This window comes from Nyctereutes procyonoides, unplaced genomic scaffold (assembly GCF_905146905.1).
Source record: "Nyctereutes procyonoides isolate TBG_1078 unplaced genomic scaffold, NYPRO_anot_genome, whole genome shotgun sequence".
NCBI lineage: Eukaryota > Metazoa > Chordata > Mammalia > Carnivora > Canidae > Nyctereutes > Nyctereutes procyonoides.
In genome coordinates, this window is record NW_026575051.1 from 66,336,577 (window position 1) to 66,361,100 (window position 24,524).

Consider the following 24,524-nt stretch of genomic DNA (forward strand, 5'->3'; position numbering starts at 1 on the left):
TAGTTGAACTAGTGCTCCCCTGAGAACTTTAAAAAGTAGCTCCAGACATCCTTGTTAAGCCTCTGGGCTTGGCTTAGCAGAGAGATGGGTTCCGCTGATTGAAAAAGGCTCTGCTGTTCCCCACATTTGACATTTTGGCATTGAAGTCCTTCTTAATTGATTTTCTCAACTTCTCTGAGCATTTATAAGGTCAGCAATCTCCAAAGTGGAGTGCATATATCCCAAGGGTGTGGGAGAAAATGTTAGAACTTCTAAATAGATTAAATCCATATGTAAGAAGTCACATGTCACACTCCACACTGAGGTGTCCTCAAGTGACTACTTGCAGGCAATCCACAAGCAAGCACTAAGAAATAGTGAAGACACTTCTAATCCTGGTACATGTTTATCATCAGCCACGTTATGAGGTTAAAGAGATAACCACATCTGATAAGAAGTCAGACAAAAAATTTTATTTTTTTAAAGATTTTATTTATTCATGAGACACAGAGAGAGAGAGAGAGAGAGAGAGAGAGAGAGAGAGGCAGAGACACAGGCAGAGGGAGAAGCAGGCTCCACGCAGGCAGCCCAATGTGGGACTTGATCCCGGGACTCCAGGATCACGCCCGGGGCCGAAAGCAGGCACTAAACTGCTGAGCCACCCAGGGATCCTCAGACAAAAAATTTTAAAAGGTCGAGAAAGCTCTTAGGAATGTGGATTGAGATCCATTCTCATTGTTGATGAGCTTCATCCTAGGTATGTCATGCTATACGATATTAGCCAGTGATAGTACCGTAGGTAATTAGAAATACATAAATACACACATGTTAACAGTGAGCAGACAATGTCTCGCTTGAAGGAAGCACTTTCCGAACCCTTAAGACAGCCTGGTCAAGGCCAGCATTCCCAGCGGTGTGCCCCAGAACACCAGTTTCTCAACATGTTAGTGCAGTCGTTCTCTCAATCACCCTACAATAACAGGCTCACAGGCTTACCTGAAGCTTTCCATTCCCTTGGTAACACAAGCTGGCAAAATACTAATCACAGTCTTCGGGTTACCTATGTTTACCCAGCATCACTGGTCATTGTTTGCTCCAAACCTGTTCATACCAGTTTTGCTTGTCATTGTGGTTTGAGTACAGTGGAACCACATTGTGTTAATTATTGTGGAAATCAAAGAAATGGGAGTACAAAAAAAGAGATCTGTTCTATAAAACCAAGTCGAAATGGGTAAGCTGTGGTACATCCAGTCAATGGAATAGTATTTCATGCTAAGAAGAAATGAGCTATCAAACCATGAAAAGACATGGATAAAAATGTTGGAAGGCGACCTGAAAAGACTACATATTGTATGATCCCGACTATATGGCATTTGAGAAAACATAGAACTATGGAGACAGTAAAAAGGTCAATGATTGCCACGGGTCTAGACAGGAGAGAAGGATAAATGGGCAGAATACAGAGGATTTTCAAGGCAGTGAAACTATTCTGTATGATAATATAATAGTGGGTAGATGCCAATTATACATTTGTCAAACCCATAGTTTCACCAACAGTGAACCATAGTGTAAACTATGGACTCTGGGTGATGATGACATGGGAGTGTATGCTCATCAGTTCTTACAGACATACCACACTGATGTGGGATGTTGATAGTTGGGGAGGCTGTGTGTTGGGGGGTGGGGGGCAGGAAATAGATGGGCACCCTCTGTACTCTCTGCTCAATTTTTCTATGAACCTCAAACTGCCCTAAAAAATTATATGTTGAGATTGTTTCATGGTCTCTTAATTTTGTCTCCATAAAAAAGAAAGAAACAAGCAAACCAACAGACAGCACACTAGAAAACCACACAATGTGTTATGGTTTATAGAAGAAAGATAGTACAGAACTCCAGTGAGTGGGTACATACAAAGAAAAGGCCTAAGTTCTGTGTTAGAAAATTGGCAAATGTTTGCATATTTGTTTGTATATATTTTTTAATTTAAGTAAAATATTTAAGATACTGCAAGTCATTTTTTTAAACATTCTCCACTTTAACAGACTTCTTTCGATCAATCAACACTCTTGATTTTTCACTGTATAAAAGGATTTGTATTGCATTTTACAGGGGTTGGTGGTGGGGGTGGGGGTTATTTGTTTGTTTGGTTGGTTTTTGTCAAAATAAGTTTGGGAAGCTTGTGGTTTCTTTGCTCCAGACCTTCTCAGAGCCTTTACTATCATAGTGTGTACTTATAAAGCTCCAGACGAGAGAGTAGAAAATGTTCTTTATTTTTAAAAAATTTTTAATTTAAATCCAAGTTAGTTAGCATATGGTATATTATTAGGTTCAGGGTAGAGTTTAGTGATTCACCAGTTGCGTATAACATCCAGTGCTCATTACATCAAGTGCCCTCCTTAATGCCCATCATCCAGTTACCCCAACCCCTGGCCCCTTGAAATGTTCTTTAAATTTGTTTGACCACAGAACCCTTTTTGCCCTTTGCAAATACCTATCATCAACTCAAGGGACTAGTGTTCTAGGGAGCAGTTTGAGAAATACAGTACAAAATACATACATACATATGCTTGAAGCAACAAGGTTTTAACCTACCCACCTTCTTGGAGACCCCTGGCTGGTCGGGAGAATGTTGGTTGGCAGTTGTGTGCTTCAAGTTTCGGTTCTGCTTGGGTCAGGACCCAGGAACCACTTAGGTGTGGAAGCTGGTGCTTGTGTTAGAGAAGTGAAATGCTACCTTTTCTAGAGACAGGAGGCTTGACTGGAGGGTGGGGGGGGGTGTTCATAGAGGGAGAGAGGGGAAGTGGTTTGGCCACCAGGAAGTCAAAGTTTCCTTCAGTCAAAGGACCTGGGAACACAGTGAGAGAAAGAATAAAACCCTAATTTAACCTCCAGTGTGCTGTCTCCTTCCCACCTCCATGCTGCTGTCAAAACCTGCTTCATCTTAAAGAAGCCTTGACCACACTCACACTGAGAGTGAGACACATTTGGAGACCACCAACTCCACTTGGCCAGGAATTACTTCTCTTGGATGAATTCTACTCTCCCTGGCTTCCCCTGACTCCTGCCTACAGAAGTACTTGCAGGTCTGAACTTGAACTAATGAGGAAGAAGCATGGCGGGAAGATTTCCCAGCACTTTGGTAAAATACTTCCCCTTCAGCTGAGCCCAGAGCTAAACCCCAAACCAGCTCCGTGGGCATTTGCCAGGTGATCGCCCCCAAACCAGAAGTATGTGGCTTTTCTGTGAGCCAGAAACCTAAAGTTAAACTACCCTGGAAAAAGTATCCAATTTCTTGTCTGAAGAATTTCTGAAATATGCATAAGCTCTATTTTGTCAAAGCTTAGACTTCTAACTGTCTTAAACATCTTAAGAAGTGTGAACTTCTAGGCACATTAACTCTTCTGCATTTTCCACTCCAACTATACCAAGACAATGGTGTTGGGTCTACTCACCTTTATTATCCCAAAGGAAAAACAAAGGCAGATGTATATGTTTATGATGGAAAATAGCCAATTGTAGAAGAATTCTGGAACCCCATTTTCAAAATCAGGACCACCCAATTAATAACATAATTTATAACATAAATAACATAAATACCAGGGGCTCCTGCTCTGTCGTATCCACATTTCCGAGAGGATTGTGCCGGATGTTTCCTCTAGCATCCACCAAGTTTCCTGTCAGAAAAATGAAAGTAAGAATAGGAAATCACATCTGAAATGAGAAACAGCTGGGGACAGGGAGTGGCCCTGTGTGTACTCTTGCTGATGGCCAGCAACCCCACAACAGAAAAGGGAGTGGGGCGGGGCTTGGCTTCTACCTCTGAGTCCATAGGTTTCTCTTTGTTCCAAGACTCCGCTGGGGCCGTGCACAAGAAAGTAGGCCCTACCCAACATAAGTAAACATACACGTGTGCTTTTGCTCTTCCATATGGAAGTTAAGGAGTGTTGACATTTCCACAGCTCGAGCACTGTCATAATATTTTTAAGTTTGATTTTCTTAACAGCAAATACATTCACCTGGTTCAAAAATCAAAACAATACAAAAAATGTATGTATTTAGAGATCTAGTTACCACCACTGACCTCCTTTTGCCACCCATGTAACCATTTTTATTAGTTTTAATATATACTGTCAGTGCTTCTTTATGCATACGCTAAATCATTCTCTCATTCAGTATCTATTTACTGAGCACCTCGTATGTGCTAGACTACTATATTTTAGGCACTGTTTGGGAGAAACATCCTTACTTTCATGGAGCAAAACTCCTTACTCTTGTGGAGTTTATCATCTAGAAGGGGATAGACAGATAGTAAGCAATAAACATAAGAAATAAAATAATGGAGAAAATAAGGAGGATGGTGGTGGTGGAGGTTTGAAGGGTCCATCTTGCAATTTTAAATAGGGTAATCAGGATGGACTTCACAGAGAGAGTGATACATTGAGCAAAGCTTGAAGGCCATGAGGGAGTAGCTATGTGGGTATCTGGGCAGACAGATAAACAGACAAAAGAACAGCCTATACAGAAGAACAGCCCGTACAGAGGACCTAAGCAGAGCGTGCCTACCATTTTATGGAACAGAAAGACTCAAGTGTGGTGGGAGTGGAGAGAGTGAGGGAAAGCAGTAGGAAATGAAACCAGAGAGGAAGAATGAAAAGATGACGGATCATGCAGAGCCTACTCTTAGTGTTTACTCTGAATGTAATGGGGAGGCTGTGCCAGATTTTTCGTGACATGATCTGACGTATTTTATTTTATTTTATTTTATTTTATTTTATTTTATTTCATTTTTTAAAGATTATTCATTTGAGAGGGGAGAGGGGGAGGGGGAGAGGGAGAGAGAGAATCTCAAGCAGACCTCCTGCTAAGCATGGAGCCCAACGTGGGACTTAATCTCACGACCCCAAGATCATGACCTGAGCCAAAATCAAGGAGTCGGACACTTAACCGACTGAACCACCCAGGTGCCCCTGACCTGATATATCTTAATGGAATTTCTCTGGCTGCTGTGTTGACGATGGATTATAAAGGAAAAAAGGTAAGAGAAAGGAGAGGCTGCTTTGAAGCCTCTTGTAATAATCCAAGCAAGAGGAGATGGTGGCTCAAACAAGTTTGGGAGCAGTGGAAATACCAAGTGGTCAGATTCAGGGCATATTATCGAAGTAGCCCATAATGGATTGTGTATCAAGTGTGGGAGAAAGAGAAGAGTCCATGATAACGCCCAAGACTTTTGACCTGAGAAACTAGGAAAGTAGAATTGCCATCATCAACTGAGATAGCAAGTTATGGAGGGAAGATCAAGAATTTATTTATACCCAAATGACCTTTGAAATGCCTTTTAGACATCCAGGAAGAGATGCCAAGTGAGTATTGGATCTAAATGTGAAGGTTGTCAGCATATGGATGATATTTAGTCATGAGGCTAGATGAAATGGCCAAGGGAGTGAGTGTAGATAGGAAAAAGGGAAGCGAACCCAGGGCTGAGTTCTAGGACACTCTAATGTTAAGAGCTGCAGGTAGGGAGGGGAAAGGAAAACCAGCAAAAGGGACCTAATAGGAACAAACAGTGAGGTAGGAGAAAACTAGGACAGAGTGGTATCCCACTGTCTAGTGATGAAAGTCTCTCAAGCAGGAGGAATGTGACAAATTATGTGACATGCTTCTGGTAGTTGAGTAAAACGAATATTTTGAGTCCTGTTGAGGTCATTGATATTTATGACAAGTCAGTTTCAGAGAAGCAGTGGGGGTAAAAGCTAGAGGAGTAGGCTTAAGAAAGATTTTGAGAAAAGTCACCAACAGTAAAGACAGGCCTTTCTTTCTGTGAGTTTTGCCAAAAAAAAAAAAAAAAAAAAAAAAAAAAAGAAATGAAGCAATAGCTGACAGGGGACATGGAGTCAAGAAAGAATTTTTATGAAGTGGAAGAAATAATGTGTGCTATTGTGAATGACCCAGGAAAGAAGGGAGAAGTGATACTGGAAAATGCTGAATTTCTGGAGCAATAATCTTGAATAAGCTTGAAATCCCCTCCTTTATTATATTTATCACATCTTTCTTATAAAAGATAACATTTCATATTCACTGCTCTTCACCTTGCGTTTTTCACGTAACAGTCTACAGTTATTTTCATATCAACGCGTGGAGAAGTTTCTCTCTTTTTTATAGCTGCATGCTATTCCACTGGAAGTATATACCACAGAATCCAGAATGAGACGCTTAAAACAATATGGTTATTTCTTTACCTGCTTGGATTTATTTTGTTTTTGTAATACAAAAAATAAATGATTTGATATAAAAAGAAAAAGAAAAAAGGATATACCATAGTTCTTGTGTTGCTTCCAAGCTACTGCTGTCCTAAGCAATACTACTTTGAATAATTATGTATATGCCTCATCTCATGTGTCAACCTGTTGCCCTTCAATCCATAATCTGTCAGCTCTCAACATTCCTAGTCTGTGATGGTAAATATAATAGCTCTCCATTTATTTAGTTGTATTAGACCAAGATAATTGTTCAGATATATGTAGGAACTTAATGAAAAGGGATGTCATGTTGGACCAACAATAACATTTGATTCAGGACTTAACAAATATTGTTCACTGGGCTTCAGAGGTTCTTTTCCAAATCTTTTCATCAGGAATCTTGTTAGAGATCTTCCTTATTCCTATGTTCTGGAGGATTCTGTGTCCTCAACCACCTTCCCCTCCTCCCCCTGACTCACCCATTAGTTTTTGTGTATTTGGAAATAACAGCTTTTTGCGTCCAGTGATACATCTCAGACAGTAGCCATTAATTATTGTTCAATGTTTCATGATATTTGCATTGGTGTGTTTCTCCTCCTAGACCTTTGGAAGCACCATGTCATGAAAGAAAACTTTTCAGTTAGCAGACCACAAATAGTTGAGAAATTTATGCAGAGATTAATGGAAAACTACCAGGATGGTGGACTAGAGGTATGTATTGAACGTCAAGTCATTTTAGAGTGTTGTTTTTTTTTTTGTAACAGAAACCCAAACAAGGAAGACTTACCCCTTAAGACATCTCCTAATGCTTCCTTTACTCCCTTAGAATAAAGATACAAATTCTGAGGCCTAACTCAAAGTAGTAATCACTTGTTATCATTTTAATTTTGGAAAAAGATTGATTTCTAATAAAGTATGGGAGAGAAATTAGTATCAGATTAATTAATATCTGGTGGTTAATATCAGATTTGGCCAATTTTTTAAAGTAACCTCGGAGTTTGTTGATGAACAAGTTTTTTTTTAGCAACATTTCCTGTGTTGATTATTTTATTTTATTATTTTATTATTGAGAGAGAAGGAGAGTGCGTGCACATGTGTAGAGTGGGGGGGAGGGGCAGAGGGAGAGGGAGAGAGAATCTCAAGCAGACTCCTTGCCCAGTGCAGAGCCCCCCATGCAGGGCTCTATCTCACAACCCCGAGATCATGACCTGAGCGGGAATCAAGAGTGAGACGCTTAACTGACTGTGCCTCCCAGGCACTCCCTGTGTTGATTTTTTTAATATAGAAAATTTGGAAGAGAGAAACTCTAATAGCCTATAATTCCACTACCTAGGAAACATTGTTTTTAATGTACAATACAAAAACAAAAACAAACAAAACAAAAACAAAAACTATCAGAAAGGTAACATTTCTACTCCTTCACTCTACCATCCCCAGCTACTCCTCCACAAAGGAAGCCAGTATCAACAATTTTTTTGTGTGTGTATATATATTTAAATCCATAACAGCTCTACATAATATATAACAATAATATGTATTTAATACATACAATACGCATACACACAGTTCTTAGAATTTTCAACTGTTGATTATTTCTAAACAGTGCTGAAAAGGCAAAATAAGAGAGTATATGTGACATTTGGCCATAGCAGAGCTTTAGGATCATTAACAAATGAAGCATAAGTACATTAGGTAGCTATGAATCCAGTTGCCTTTGAAATTCAATCATTTTTTTAAAACCTGATTTAGCAAAACATGCTTTTTAAAAACAATTATTTCCCTCAAAGTTATATTTTTCTAAGCTCTTCAAATATTCCCCATAATTTCATAATAAACACTTCAGTTTTTAATTACAAGATAGAGAATTCTCTAGCTTGGTTGGGGACACATTTTTTTTCTCGGAGCTTGATGATTTACGTATCTTTCATTTAAGTTTTCAATTATACTCAAATATGGTCCTTGTGTATTCTGATGAGGGGGTGAAGTGGTTCCTTGTGGTCCCTGCAGCTCAGAGGTTCTCAGCCAGAGGTACAGAGGTGATTAGGGTGGGACGTGCTTAGAAACAGGTTTGAAGCAAAAAAATTTGTGGCTGTCCTTAAAGAAGGAAGGATATTCTGACCTGTGCTTCATCATGGATGAACCTTGAAGACCTTCTTCACTGTGAAAAAAGCCAGTCACAAAAGCATAAATGCTGCATGATTCCACTTCTATGAAGTACCTACTATAGTCAAATTCATAGACACAGAAAGTAGAACGGTGGTTATTAGAAGCTGGGGGAAGAGGAACGAGAGTTGGTGTTTAGTAGGAATAAGAGTTTCAGTATTGCGAGATGAAAAGGATTCTAGGGATTGTACAACAGTGTGAATGTACTTAATGCTACTGAACTTTACACTTAAAGATGTTTAAACTGTGGCACCTGGCTGACTCTGTTAGTAGACCAAGAGCTGACTCTTGATCTTGGGGTCAAGAGTTCAAGCCCCACCTTGAGTGTTGAGATTACTTTAAAAAAATCAGTTTAAATGGCAAATGTTATGGTATGTATATTTTACCACAAAACAAACAAAAAAAGTTTTTTTGAGTTTGAGGTCTTGAGTTTGTGGCTCAAGATCTGCTCAACCCATATGTATATAACTTTACTCCAATGTTGAAGATGGGATTGTCTAGGAAAGAAATGTGGATATCAGGGCAAACCCATATTGGGTATAACTGAAACCCAAGGTGCACTGAAGAGGTTGGTATCTGCCTGCCTGTGTCTTGGAATGAGAGGACTCCAGGATGTTAGATCCCTCCAAACTCTGTGCCTGGACTTCTATCTTCTTCTGGATCATCTGCAATGACAGGGAACTCACTCTCTTCCAAACCCACCCCCCTCCCCAGCCATTCCTGGCAGCTCTTGTTTCAAGGAGATCTTCCTGAATTGGATTTGGCCTCCCCACCACCTCCATCATGGATCCTAGTTCTGTCCCTGGGACACCACAGATCATGATTGTGACCCCTCACAAGAAGCCTTTAGGTATCTAAAGGCAGGTCAGTCAGAGGAGCTCAATTAGCACCATTGCTAGCATGTGTGAGGCCTCGGTAAAACTACAATGAAGGGCCTGCCCTAGTAGCACAAACCCAAAAGGGCGCTCCCCTGGGTGGTGGGCTACAAATCGTTACTCCTTCCTCCAGATGGGTGCAGCCCCAGCCCAGGCCATGAACTGGGAGAGGGAGCAGGCGCTGTGCTCCTCCCTTACCTGGGTGCCTCTGTGCGGAGCACAGATTGCATAAGCAAACATCCAGGACCTGAGCCCAGCCTTCTCTTCTTTAGACTAAGTTACCTTCATTTCCTTCAATCACTTTATATGAGCAGCCCTACCATTCTGCTCAGTCCCCTCTAAACTCAAGATTGTCTGACGAGCAGAAAGCCTATGTGTCCTGTGTGCTGTGCTTTGATGAATGCCCATGAGTATGCTGGGTACTGGCAGCCACTACGCTGATGACTCGTTAGGCTAACAGTCACCTGAAGCCCACACATTGTCTTCAGGCATCCTGCTGCCGCCATATTAGTAGCCTTGTTCTTATTCAATTTGACCCATTCTAAACTCCTTGAAATCCTTAAAAATCTGGATATTTTACATCCAGCACACTCTCTCTCCCTCCCAAGTTCATGAGTTCGTCAGCCTGTCCTTGGTATCCTCATTCAAATCATTACTAACAGTGTATGCCACGACAGGCCCCAATCCTGTGCTCCCCACTCTGGGTCCCCTTCAGGCGGACCATACTCTCTGGGCACAGGCTGTCAGTGGCCAGCAGCCCATCCAGTTGTACCGATACCCAGCCTATGTTCTCCACTGTTCCACAAGGACATCAGGAGAAACCTGTCCAGATATCCTGCTGAAATCCAGGTACGCTGTGCTGCATTTCCTGAGGAAAAGGCTCATCTAACCTGAGTTTTCTGGAATCCATATTGGCCTCTACTGATCTTTGATTCCTTCTCCAAATTCTAGAAAACCAATCTTTGCAATAAGTTCTACCATCTTGCCCAAATTTTATACCAAACACACTGACCTAAACTTAGAAACTGACCTTTATTGAAAATCAGAACTATAATCTATTGTGTTGATTCCAGAACCATTTCCATTCATATGCCAACAGTCATACAGTACTCATTGAGCAAGTGTTTGTAGAGTCCTACTTTTTTTTTCTAGGCACTTTATTAGATTAAAGGCAAAAGGCACAGTTCTTGCCCTCAAAGAGCTTATGGAATCAGATGACCCAGAAGTGTCAGGAAAAGGCACTTCACATTACATGCTTTGAAAGAGGCATACACAGGAGATACAACCACCTAGGGCGTAGGGAAGAAATAGTCAGGGAAGACTTCTTGGAGGAAGTGTTGTTTGGGCCAAGTCTTAAAGCAAATAGGAGTTAGCCAGATGAAGAAGGGCTGGGGAAGAAAGGCAGAGAAATGTAAGAAGGAAATGTAGCAGAGTTCAGAGGAGGACATTGAAAAGATAGACGGGGCCAGTAACTGAATGGCCTGAAGGCAATCCCTAAGGAGTCTGATTTCATCCCAGAGTCAGTGGGACGTCACTGAAGCATTTTATCAGCAGAGGTGGGTTTTTTAGAAACATCATCAAAACCCCTTATGTGTGCCTGATATTAGGCCAATTATGAGGGGCTCCAAGATGAAACACACTAAGGAGGTGCAATTTGCTCCTAGCAGAGCCAGATTTTGCCATAACAAGGCCTAGCACCTTCCATGCTTCACCCTAGGCTGGCTCTCCAGAATATTCTGGTGATTTTCCAGCCATTGCCATTCATCACAGTTCAGGCTTAACTGTTGGTGAAGGAATCAGCCCACTGGAGGTCATGGTTTTTATGACCATTTATTCACAGCTGCTCTGTGGTTTTTATGAACCCAGGGGCCTGCCTTGAGGGGGAAGCTGACAGATGAACCCACTCCATGCTGCATTTTGACACAGAGTTGACATTTAGTGACCTAGGAAGGCAAGGGTAGGTTGCAGAACAGCTTTTAAGAAACCCAGTAACAAAAGACAATTTCTCTGGCCTCTTGAGATGCTCAAGAGGAGTCCTGGCCATTCCTACACTCTGGTATAATACAGACTCACCCAGAGGTGCCTCACCCTTACTGGGTAAAGTATCACGCTGGCTAAGAAGGGATGGCAGAAAGCCATTGATGTCCAAGGCTGCATTTCTGTTTGTTTGGGATCTTATATCTACCATGGTGGCTGTGGTGACATTAGTTTGAGAAGCGTTTGCCTTGCTAAAAAGCCATTGGAGGCCTTAATGGAATGCTTAGATCCAGAGACTGCTGTCCGGGGCATCTGGGTAGCTCAGCAGGTTAAGCATCTGCTTGGGCTCAGGTCCTGAGCTCAGAGTCCTGCGATCGAACCCTGCACTGAGCTCCCTGCTCAGCAGGGAGTCTGCTTCTCCTTCTCCTGATCCTCTTCCCCACTTGCGCGCTCTCTCTCTCTTTCATAAATAAATAAATAAATAAATAAATAAATAAATCTTAAATAAATAAGAGATCGTTAGAAGAGAGAGAGAGAGAGAGAGACTGCTGTCCAGGACAGTGAGGAGTGAGTCCCTGTGGCTGATTCCAGGCACTGAACCCAGCCCACCTGGAAGGGGTCACCAGCCACATTTTGATGGCCTTGGATGTGGTCTCATGACTTCTCAATGTTTCAGGCTTTCACCATATTCAGTCTGGGAAGTGTTTCCTTTGTCATAACTAAATTTGCATCGCCTCGACCCTGTCACCATAAAGAAGTCAAGAACCAGGGGATGGAATCTTGGTTCCCCTTGCCTTGATGTCAGAAGCTAAATCTGGCTGTCCTCCTGCTCCCTTTCCAGAGCGGGGTGGCTTGCCCTTACTCCCACGCCCCTTATGGGACCCCTAGAGGAAGCCCCAGAGAATGAGAGAAGGATGCCAAGTGCCCTCCCCTGACTGCCTGGCTCCTGTTCACTAAATTCCCCATGAGCAGACGTGTTCATCTACAGTTTCCAATCTGTATCTCTTCAATGCCCCCTGCCAAGCTGCTGTGGGTGATGATCTCTACAAAAGCTTTCCTATCTTTTCATCAGGATATACATTTTATTTATATGCCCGTTCTTATATAAAATTATCTTAATCATGGATACGTGTTCTGATTATATTAGAAAATAGAAATACGATGTATTAGAAAACATACTCATTAGCTTACCCTCATTGATAACGCCTATTATTATTTTGGCATATTTCCTTCCAAACTTCATAATTTTCTTTGTTCATTAACTTTTAAAAACCAAATTAAATTATTCTATTATAGTGTACTTGTTTTCACTCGAGTACATGTTACCAACATGTTTCCTTGTCAATGAACATATGTCCACAGCATAATTTTTGGTGGCTCTCTAGTATCCCATTGTGCAGACAAGTGAGAAAGATTCGACCTGTTTCCCTTTATTAGGCACTTTTGATCTTTTCCATTGCTCTTTTTCTTGGGAAGGCTACTGTAAAGAACATCTGCTCACATATGTTTTTTTGTGTGTCACTTTAATTATCCCTAAAGATAAAGTTCTAAAAGAGGAATTCCTGGGCCAAAGGGCATGAACATTTTAAAATCTTTTCATAGAAACAGCTAGTCTGCCCCCCAAAATGCCACACTATTTTCCCCTGCCATCGGCAGCGTTGAGCGAGCCACTTTGCTCACTCCATCAGTACTGAGTTTTATCACTTTTGGCCATCTCTGCTAGTTTGCCTCAATAACTCGCCGTGGCAAAGCCAGACTGGGCTTTCTCTGGAAGTCAGTGGGGGCGCTGAGGTTGTACCAAGAGCACGGTGTACTGGGCCTCACTGGGACAATCAAGTCAGAGACACAGGACCCACCCCAGGCCAAAAGCTTCTGTTGCATCCTGCCAGGGAGCCTGGAGCCCTCCTGACCCTGGAAGTGTCACAGAGGAAGCTCATGTAAGCATGCAGGCTGGGTCTGGGCCCCATAAGACACCCAGATACACACTGACACACTCACTGATACACACAAAGGAACACACATAGACACAGAGATATGTACAGATGGTCACAGATGGAGACACACCCAGAGAGCCATAGATACACTATACACATAATGGATACAGACACAGACACACAAACATATCCACAGATGCACAGAGATGTGCTCACTGATGTGGACACATAGACGCACACACACAAGCATTAGGACATGCAGGTTCCAATCAGGTAGATCTATCCTATCTCCAACATATGGGCTCCCATTTCTCTTGAGAGCCTTGGAGGGGTGAACTTTTTCCCCTCTTCCATAATGGCTACCTCTTCAAAAGAATGCCCAATCTCTTAGAGAAAGGGAAGGAATGGGACTGTCAAGAGAGTAGCAGTAAGGCCCTTCAACCAGAGCAAGAGGGATCCCTGCCAGATGCTCATTCTTCAGAGGCCTTCTCTGGCTCTTCTCTAACCCCACTCTTCCTCAAAGGGTGAGAAGTACCCACAGCCAAGGCGATATGCCCACTCAGATCTCTGGCCTTCTTTCTAGACCACGCTTTAGGAATTCCTGGGATTCCTCCCTGAAAATTCCCCAGATCCTGCTCCCCTCAGGGAGAGTGGACCTTACTGCCAGTGTGCATACCCTGGCCTCAGGAGTGGTCAAGGGCAGCTGTGTAGGGCTGTAGATAGCCGGAGTGTCTGTTTACATACATGTGAGGCCAGAGGTGGGAAGACAAGGGGATCATACCGTAACCTAGAGGTCGGTGACCAGCTCTCTCCAAGCCACCACATTTCAGCAAAGAACTCAGAGCGGCCCAAGAATGAGAAATTCAAGCCTGGCCTTCCAAGTTGTTTTGAAGACCTATTTTTCAAAGTAGGAGAATTAGTAGCTTATTATTTTGATTTATAACCATTAAGCATCCAGAGTACTTAGATATGTGGCATATAGGCTTCCCCTTGTACTCTTGTCTCTACCTGCAAATACTAAGAGCAGACCCGAAAGGGACCTGCAAGGTGAGAGCCCGTGTTTTTCTGTGGAGGAGAAATGGACGTGGGTCTGTGAGCCCAGGCAACAGGTGCCCTGGCATGGTGAGGTTATCCTGCTAGAGCTGCTGTAAATAATGCCCCTTCCTTTTCAGATCACTTTCAGGAAAGATCACCTTGAGGCCTGCCTCCTCTCCTTGGGTTGTGATGTGATGGCAAGAGAACGCAGCAACTTCGAGAGCTATTCCATGTGTTATGAGCATGTGTTGGAGCATGCTAGGCAGAAGCTCTGCCAGAAAGAGCAAGTATGTCCCCAGGGAGACAAGAAGTGTGATGGGAGAGGTGTGAGTAGGGAGGCCCAGGAGTCACTCCAAAGAGGAGACTAAAGCAGGGGGGGGGGGGGGAGCTGTTTTGTGAAAGATTGGAGGGTAAATGGTACTCCCCAAATGTCTCTTCTCATTGGTTCATTTTTTGGGGGGGGCTCTGGTAGTCTCAGTTGCAGGGGTGATGGCCCAGCAACACTGGGTGTGTGCTTTGGAGGTATCTAGTGGGAAATATAAAGTTAGTGACAAAGGGACTGTGTCGTGCCCCCACCCCACCCCAGGGAAGATGCATTGCTGACCTTCTAACCTCAGCAAACATAAAGCACTTCGCACACTTCCTGGTCTAGCAGAGAAGCCAGGATCCTTGAGTAAACTCTATCTTCAAGATGCACATCATGGGTCTCACTGAGATTTCCTTAAAATGAGTCCCACTGGTGGGATCCAGGAGTCACTTCTCCTGTTCTAGACTGCATACTTTTAAAATGGATTGCATCAGAGGTTCAGTGTAATATTACTTTTTACCTAAGAAAAGTGCAAAAGTCTGAAAAAAAATCAAATGAAGCATTCAAATATCAAATGAGTCTTGGCTTCACCCCCAGTTTGGCTTCTCCCTGTAGCCAAGTCTTTGGCACAGTGTGGATATCTGGAAGTTAATGCTGTCTTCTGATCTCACATTAGGCGTCCTACAGTCCAGTGGGTCAATAAGCGCGGTCAGGCTCCACATGGAGCCCAACGATCGAAAAATGAAGCTCCATTAACACAGATAGATGTGTGGAGCATGTTGTACTGAACTGAGCCATGGTTGGAAGAATAAATGTTTGAGTTTGGTTGTGCCTGTTTTCTCCTCTTCAGGAATTAGATATCATACGAAGAGGTTCAGATCCACCTGAAGACGGTGCTGGTCAGGTAGGTCAGTTCCTACCAAAAAGTTTCCCTTTTCCATCTCACAAATCCACCGTCTCAGCAGTGGCCAGCCAGGGGACTTCCTAGTGTTTTTTGTGTGTGTGCCCTCATCAAGAGTGACCCGTAGAGGTCTCATCAATGAAGATCCACTGCAGAAACACGTAGCGTGTGTTTTTACTTTTTAAGCAATAAGGGCTTTCTTTTTCTTAGTTTTTTGGTGGTTTTATTTTTTATTGATTTGATTTTTCTTTTTGTTGCTACTTTTCGGTTGGGGTTGGAGGCTTTGTTTTTCTTTTGAGGCCAGTTTAAGTGAATTCCAAAGAAAAAGTATTTAGGCTGAGGTGTCAAAGAAGGCCAGTTTGGAAATGGAGGCAAAGACAGCTGAAGCGTTTTATCCAATTAAAAAGTGCTTCGGGGTCTCTTCTGGGGTCATTCATTCAGCAACTATTCATTGGCCACCTACCACGTGTCTGGCACTGTTCCGAGACCTTAAACCAACCTTGGATTCTTCCGCTCATATTTGTACAACAGGATGTTTACCTCTTTCGTTAGATTCAAGGTAGAAGAGCAAACCTGACACTGATATACAAAGAACTGTTCTGTAGTGGCAGTGTGGATTTCTTGAGTTATTTTCCATTAAAACAATATTTCTGCTGTTAGGTTGCAGAGCTCAGTCATAATATGATCATGGAAATCACGGCTCTGAGAGCTCGACTCACAGATTTGGAAGAGGAGAATCTGAATCTCAAACAGCAGATTAGACAAGAAGTCCAGGAAGAATATGAAGCATTAGTCCAAGCTTTGTTTGTGACATGTCTACACATAAAAGTAAGTGACCTGTGTTGGACATCTGGGCAGTCCTGTGGGAGCCAGGTGTGGGTGACCTCCACAGACGCTGCACACAGAGCGATCGATGACAGAATGGGCTGTGTGGTAACAAGAGCCTGTGCAGCCCTAGAGCTCTCTGGCTCTAAGCGTTCACTGCAGAGAGGGGCAGCAATGGGTGGTCATGATTTTGCCATGATAGACACTGAATTTTAGACAATTTAGGTATTTGCTATTTTCCTTACCCTGCTGCCAGTTGCCATTGTTGCCATCTGATTGCTGTGAAAGGGAAGGTGGGGCTGTCTTCTCCGAAACCCCAACGACTGATGTCACTGTTTTGCCTATTGAGTACAACCATCTGATCGGGAGAGCACAGTGCCCTAAGCCAGGCCAGACCCCAGTGTCAGTAGCAATAGCACGTCCCGAAAGCTCACTAGGAAGATTGGGAATTTGAATTAGCTTTCAGAGATTTTTTTTTTCAACCTGCCAAATGCCTGCCAGCCTCTCTCTCACATCGAGCGTCAGGGAGCTGCTAATCTGTTGGTGAAGGTCCATCCAGAAGAGGAGTGGTGGGCTGCCCATGTGTCCACAGCACTGTGGAAGCCTGCTACTTTCTTATGGTATCTGAGCAGCTGTAAGATGGAGGCTCCATGCCTAAAATGGGCCATCACAGAGCCTGGTCCAGCTGCCCCACAAATGTGAATTCCAGTATAAACCTGCTCCCTCTCCTGCTATTGGGTGTTGCCCAGAACCAGCCCCAAATGAGTCCTTACTTGCATGGTCTCTCCTGGGGCATTCTAGGTGGTCCCTGAAGTTGTTACGTGAGGAGCTTTCACCAGTGCTCTGCCTTGGCCTGGTCATTTCAGAGAGGATTAGAGGTTCCTTCTTACTTATGAGGAGGCCACAAAAATGCAACTGCTTACAAATATTAAAGAATCAAAACCAAAATGCGTTGGGCCTGGTACTCCAGGAAAAGGTTGAATAGACAGTGAAATCTGGAATTTGCTAAGTCATCTTTCGGGTATGAAATTATTAAACATTTTCTTGAGTTTTTTTTTTTTTTTTTTTTTTTTTACTTATACCAGAATTCCTAGACAGAAAATAGATTCTCTGCTTCTCTCAGGCTAAACTAGTTCCACAGGCCCCCCAAAGCTGAGAATCCATGTTCTACTCTAGGATCCCAAATAGGTGGTGAAGCTTTTGCTGGCTGCCCAGCTGGGCAGCATGCTCCTGCTTTCCTCTCCAGGGAAGTGGTCCAGAGATGAGAGGACACCCAACTCTCACCCCTCAGCCAAGGAGGCAGGGTCTGTGGTTGTACTTAGCAACGATCAAGCCCTTTTACCACAAGCCATTATCCACAAGCCATTCAGAACAGGCTGTTTCATAATGAGATTTCTGCTGGAACCTAAATGGGAAGGTAGCCAGCCTGATTCCTTCCTCTACTTTATCTATTTTTAATGTAGTTCCTCATTAGTGGCTCATCTATAGTGTTTTATCTGGTCAGATTCTGCTGAGTCAACCTGATAGCAAAAATCCTTAGGATCGAATTCTTGAGCAACCTTTTGCCAGAGGAGGGGTGATTCAGTTTTCCACCTGTGACCTTCCACTTTTCTTTTTTTAAGGTTTATATATATATATATATATATGAGATTTTATTTATTTATTCATGAGAATACAGAGAGAGGCAGAGACACAGGCAGAGGAAGAAGCAGGCTCCATTCAGGGAACCCGACGTGAGACTCGATCCCGGGTCTCCAGGATCAGGCCCTGGGCTGAAGGCTGCGCCATCGGGGCTGCCCACCTTCCACTTTTCTATCCACTCAACTTACCCTGGCATCTGACAACTGGGGCTCTAAGATGTGTAGGGTCCACATGATGAGGCCCTGCAGATTGAAGGCAATGCTAAAGGGGCTGCTACTGAGACTTCCAGATAATACCTGATGGAATAATTGGGTGGGTGATTTTTTAATGTGAAATCATTTCTGAAAGTTGGGTTTTAGAAGGCAAAATGACTCTTCCTCCACTGCCCTTCCTGAACTTGAGTCTGCAATTTGCAGGAAAAGTTGGATGAGAATCAGATTAATTTAATCCAGAAAGTATATGAGCTCATTGGCGAAGTAAGAACAGAAGGGATTGACAATCTGAGGAGCCTCAAGAAAAAATGGGGCTCTGCTCGACCTGATGAAGGAACGAAAGAAAACCCAGCCAAAGTACGTGATTTCATTTACCAATGGGAAACCAGCATTTCATCCCAGCATCTGACCCCAGCTCACTCTGTATGCATTCCAGTCTGGCTTCCCCAAGAAAGCATTGCACCAGGCATTTAAAAAGGGCACAACTGTGTCGTCCTCGGTTCTGAGGTTAGGATTTGTGCCCTTTCCTCCTGAGAAGAGCGTTGGGGGCAGGCAGCCTTTTCTGAAAGGAAGTCTCTCTCAGCAGGAGCAGCTGCAGGCCTTGGAGCAGGACAACAGCAGCCTGGCTGTGCTGGCGTGCAAAGTGAGGAGCCTGGGCCACTGGAGGCTGGCGGCACAGCAGGCTCGCTTCCAGGGCCAGCTGAGCAGGGCAGAGAAGGTGAGGCCCCGCCCGGCGAGGTGGGTGGCAGGCTGGCTTCCTTGGCTGCAGCTGCTGTACTGGTGTCCTGGCAGTGGTGGCAAAGCCAAGCATCTGAAAGGATCTGCAGTCGGGGAGTCTTCAGGGGAAGTGGCTGTGTCAGAGCCTCCAGAGAAGTAGGAAAGAGCCAGAAGCAAATGGCAAAGAAGCAAATGGGAGAACAGATCAGAGAATTTAGCTCCAGAGCAGGGGAAAGATGGAGGGGGAGACTTTACCAAGAGCTGAGGCAGCTTCATAAAAATATACTGCAAATCTTTGAGTTTCAAACATTATCTGACAAAAATGGGAAAACAAATCAAAAACCTACTTCAAGGCAAATTGAAACCAAAGCACATAATACTAGTGGTTTGGGCACTTTCACTTGTGTTTCTGAAAGTCTTTATTTACTCTGACCTGTCCCACGAAGACACAGAGGAAGTGACCAGGGGAGCTCCTTTCTACAGGAAGTTTTAAAGACGATGGATAATGAAGTGGTTTAGAGACTCTGAAGAGACTAAAACTATGGAAAGGAAACTTATTTCCTATCTTACTGTGTTTGGGATGTTCACAGGAAGCGATGCAAAGGAAGAAAGAGTGTTTGAGCATCAAGCTAATGGCAGAACAAGAAGCGGTTTTATTTCGTCAACAGTTACTGGCTCTGAGGCAGGCCTTGGCCAGGGCTCAGGCTGACAACGTGAGGATGCGCAAGCAGCAGGACAACCAGGTATGAGTCCTAGAACCCCTCTTCCTCCCGCTCTCTGAACTCACTCTGCAGAGCTGAATGTGGCACTGGAAGCAGCACCAGGCTGCCTGGGACCAGTCACCAGGGCTCCACAGCGTGAGGCTGAGCACATGGCACAGTCAGACAACCATGGCCCACTTCCTTCTTTCTGGCCCAGAAACCAAGGAAAGAGGCCAAGAGGCTTTTGTTTTTATTTGCATTTGGCTAAGGCAAGGAAGTACTACTCATACAAAAGATCGTTCTTTGGCGTGTAGTGTGTATGTGTGCGTGTTTCTCTGAGAATCTTATTACCCAGAGGTCATCTTGGGGTGTAGGTCTCTGCCCTTAACACAGTCTTTCCATCTCCAAGCATACTTTCCATCAACAGCAACCATGTGCACGTGGAGTGTGGCCCAGCCATCAATCAACCTTTTTCCCCAAACAGGATCTTTCCTGATGACCCAAACTAAGCCTTAATTTCAGAAGTTACTGCTGCTCAGTAGGGGCTGGCACCAAAACAAAGGTGTTTCCAAGTCTAAGCTCTTAGTAACTGTGCCAACTCCCTGAGCATGAATGAAGTAGAAAGACCCTAGGTCGAGAGAGAGAGAGAGAGAAGAGCCAAGTTTAAATAAAAGCCTGAGAGGGACGCCTGGGTGGTTCAGTGGTTGAGCCTCTGCCTTCGGCTCAGGGCTTGATCCGGGGGTCCTGGGATCGAGTCCTGCATCGGGCTCCCCACAGGGAACCTGTTTCTCCCTCTGCCTGTGTCTCTGCTTCTCTCTGCATGCCTCTCATGAATAAATAAAAAAAAATCTTAAAAAATAAAATAAATAAGAGCCCAGAAAAGCTGGGCATATTTAAAACATAACATATAATTTGTTCCTTTTAGACCCTACATCCTCCATGACTGTGCACCAAGTGAATGATGGCATTGTAATTATGCAAACTGTAACATCGCCATGCAAATATCATTAGTATTAGTATCATAATTGGGGATGGACCCTCTGATACGGTGCTACTGACTGGAAAAGTTTCAGAACGGAACCAGATTATTACTACCCTTTTCCATCTTTAACTAACCATCTAGAACCTGGCTTCCCCAAAGCTATTTTGGAAGTTAAAACAGAGGCAAGATTAGAACCTCCCTTCTCTACTCCTTGCGTGCATTATGTCACCCCTCCTCCCCAGGCTAACCCTTCCCTGCTAGCTCATGATAAATGCTCAGTGACACTGCAAATGTAGTCTGTGGTAGGTATAACCATGTGGTCAATAAGCGACATAACATACATATTATCATCACCTTTTGGGCACTGAAAGGCCAGATTGTTCGACCCGGTATTGCTGGGCAGTAGCATTACCACTTGCCTGGCTTTTGTTATTTGTTTCAGTTGTTCTTCCACTGACTATTGCCTCCGGGCTTACAGTAAATGCCAAGCTGGCCTAAATCCTGGTAGTCCTGCTGCCTGCCAGCCCAGGACAGAACTGCTGGGCTCCATGACCCCGAGCCCAGGAATACTCTACAGAGTTGTGCCCCTGGGCCCTATGGAGGTTATTACGTTGGGCAACTTCTCCTTCCCTTGCTCAGAGCAAAGACTGTGTGCCTCCTCTGTTTCCTTTGGCCTTTTCCCCACAGGCACAACTGCTGAGAGAGCTGCAACACAGAGTGGCCCAGGAAGCTCGCCACCGGCAACAGATGGATCTAATGAAAACCTCCAGCATGGAGAAGCTCTTGGAAGATGTGGAGCAAAAGAAACAGCACCTGCAGCTCCTTACTGAAGCAGCTGAGAGGGCTTCCAAACTGGGCCAGCTTCAGCAGAAGAGAATTCAGAGAGAACTCCGACAGGTAACTCCAGAGGCAGGTGGTAGCCATTCAAAGCCAATCGGGGTGCAGCAGCCAGAGCTGGGGCCTTCTTCTGGAATTCTCCATGCCCCTGGTGTCCTCCACCTTTGTCATTTCTGGGCCCACCAGGATAATGGAAATACTGCCCACGCTGGGTGATGCTCGGGCTGCTTATAGTAAGAGAGGATGGATGGCTTCGCTGTCTCAAGGCCCAGAATCTTGGCACCTTTATAACCCACATGAAAAACGTGTTTCCACTTGGCCATAATTTTTGAACCAGGGATCCTTTAGAAAATTCCAATAGTAATCTGGAAAAGCAGCAAGTATCATGGAAGCTATTATAAGAGGATTTTATTCAAGGTGTTTCTGGAACTTCAGAGACAAAAAGGAAAGGTAAAAGTGATTTCCAGACACAATACATTTTTTAAATACACCCCTACAGAAAAGAAAAGAGAGAGAGAAAAGAAAAAAAAAAAGAAAAGAGCAAGAAATAATAGATGTAGATGTGGATTAATGCAAGTTCCAACAAAGGAGATCATCGAATGTAATCCAATACAAAAGGCAAAAGAAGTAGCATCTCAGAGCAGGTACCTCTCGTGCATTCACTGAAGGGATAAATCAATTAATTCATCAGAGATATTAGGAAACAGAAGTTGGAAAGTTAAATTATTGGCCAAGTGTTTCGAGTGCTCAAGGAGGAGATCAATTAGGAGAAATCTACAAAAATAAATGGCAAAAATAAAAAAAGGACAAAAACTGAGGCAATGCTAGAGGAAATATTTTTGAAGAAATGGAGAGGAAAAACCAATAGCTTTAGAATAAAAGAAAATTAGGATTTCACATCATTTTATGAAAACTAAGCTAAAATGTGACATGAATCCTTAAGAAAAATTAAGTGTCGCATATTTATCTTTCAAATTACGCTTTCCCAAAAACCAGCACAAAAATAAAGTGTTGGGGGCCCCTGGGTGACTCCATTGGTTGAGCGTCCAACTGGATCTCAGCTCAGGTCTTGATCTCAGGGTCATGAGTTTGAGCCCTGCATTATTTATTAAATAAATAAATACAATGTTAGTTTCTCAAAGTCCTCTCTAGTTAACAGCTCATTTTTGTCTAATGGTAGAGATTCTGAAAGTAGACAAAACAAGTATTTTGAGGCTTCTCTCAACAGATACATGTTTTTAGTATATGTATGTAAGAACAATCATCGGCTATTTCTACACTACCTCTCCACCTCTGCTGGTAGCTCCAATGCCCCTGGGCTTACTGGCCCACTGCCCACCAACTAACAATCTACCCTCAGCCCCCAAGAGCCCCTACTACCCACAGTGACTTCTTCAGTCCAGCTCCAACCTCCAATTCCAAGGTAAGATTTTGACCATCTGACCTTGGAGAGCATAATTGTCCTTGCTTACGTCCTGCTCCTGGGGAGACCATTTAGAGCAGAGGCCCTAGAGTCAGGCTTTCTGATTCACTCCGTGGGGCCCTTCACAGCATGCCTTTAGGCAAGATGTGGTCTCTCTGTCTTCAATCTCCCGGTTGGTGCAATGGAAAACAATATACTCGTTTCACGGGATTTTTTTAGAAAGATGAAATCAGGTAATTCAAATGAGGCACTTAGAACCAAAACCGATATACAGCTCTTCATAAATATTGGCTGTATGTCTTCTAGCTGAGAGTATGAAGGTGGATAATTTTGGAAAGAGATTGACCTGGATTCAAATCCTGACTCTGCCTCTAACTGATTGTAGGATCTTGGGTAAATCACTGCACCTACCTCTGTGAAGGGGGGTGGGGTCGGTTTTAAGCCCTAACACAACACAAGGTCCTTACTAAGCACATTTCTTTCCTTTGCCACTATTTTTCAAATTGGTTTAGCCCCAGCCTGGCTCAGGGAATCTTGATATGTTTTTCCTGGTTCCTGCCCATAGCGGTTGAAGGGCCTACACCAATCCCTGTAGTACAAACAGGGACCTTGGGTCTAATTTGTATTAGGAAGTTTTTCTAATCTTCTACTGAGAGTTAAACTACAGTTGATGGCATCTGCACACACAAGAAACTGCCCCTTAACATTTGTAAGACGAGCCTGTGGTTACCCCTCCAAGGGTTCACAGGCCTTCTTGTTGGGTCTATGCAGACAAGAGTGGGATTTAAAACACATGTGGCTGAATTCTTGAGATTAGCATGTGGATTAGTTTGCTAGAGCTGCTGTAACAAATTACCTCAAACTGGATGGCTTAACACAACAGAAATGTATTCTCTCACAGTTCGGGAGGCCGGAAGCCTGAAATCAGGATGTCGGCTCCTCCTGGGGACTCTGGTCTGTCCTGTGCCTCTCTCTTAGCTCGTAGTGGCTGCCTGTAGGCCTTGACAATCCTTGGTTTGTAACTACGTCACTCGAACCTCTGCCTTCCTTATCTGATGGCCCTTTCCCCATGTGTCCCTCTGTGTCTGAGCCCTTTCCTCTTCTTATAAAGGCCTCAGTCACTGTATGTAAGGCCCGCCCTTAATCCAGTATGACTTCATCATAACTTAATTACAGCTGCAAAGACCATTTCCAAATAAGGCCACATTTTGAGGTTCTAGGTGGACATGAGTATATTTTTTTGGGGGGGGGCATTATTCAGTCCACTATACTATTATTTCTCTTTTATACTGTAAAATTTTATAATACAATTATAATTACATTACTTTTATACTTTTAGGTAATTTTTATAATTACTTGCTATGACCTATATAAACTTACACTTATATACATAAAAATAAATTTCAAAAGAAAGAATATCTGTGATTTATGCAGATGAGGTGTACTTTGGATCCAGCTATTCCCTGGCTGGGGGCCTAGGGGCCAGCTGTGCTAGCCGAGGGCCACACAAGTAAACACAGAGACCACCTCTTGGTAGGGGCCTCCTCTAAGGCCTGGGGAATGGTGCTCAGGACATCCTTGAAGATGATGAGCTGAACAAACAGAGATCAGGTCTTCCCCCTGCGTGAAACTGTGCAGAGGCTCCCCCCTTCCCTGTGGTAGTTTGGTGGCTTTGACCTACAAGGTCCTCTGTGAACTGGGCCCTTCTCCATTTCCTCCTCTCCCCTTCCCTCTGGTGAAATAAACATAAAAGAAAGAAATGTTGTGAGTAAACTCCTG

At 43.6% G+C, this 24,524-nt stretch overlaps 1 protein-coding gene across 1 annotated transcript in view; it reads left to right on the forward strand.

Moving 5' to 3' along the window:
* Positions 1-24,524, forward strand: part of LOC129512429 (coiled-coil domain-containing protein 162-like) — a 44,017-nt gene that overhangs the window by 13,725 nt on the left and 5,768 nt on the right. The window contains exons 6-13 of the mRNA XM_055329633.1: positions 6,817-6,926; positions 14,337-14,486; positions 15,357-15,410; positions 16,068-16,235; positions 18,290-18,442; positions 18,672-18,803; positions 19,393-19,545; positions 21,173-21,382. Coding sequence (XP_055185608.1) covers positions 6,817-6,926; positions 14,337-14,486; positions 15,357-15,410; positions 16,068-16,235; positions 18,290-18,442; positions 18,672-18,803; positions 19,393-19,545; positions 21,173-21,382 — 1,130 coding nt within the window. The remainder of the gene's footprint in view (positions 1-6,816; positions 6,927-14,336; positions 14,487-15,356; positions 15,411-16,067; positions 16,236-18,289; positions 18,443-18,671; positions 18,804-19,392; positions 19,546-21,172; positions 21,383-24,524) is intronic.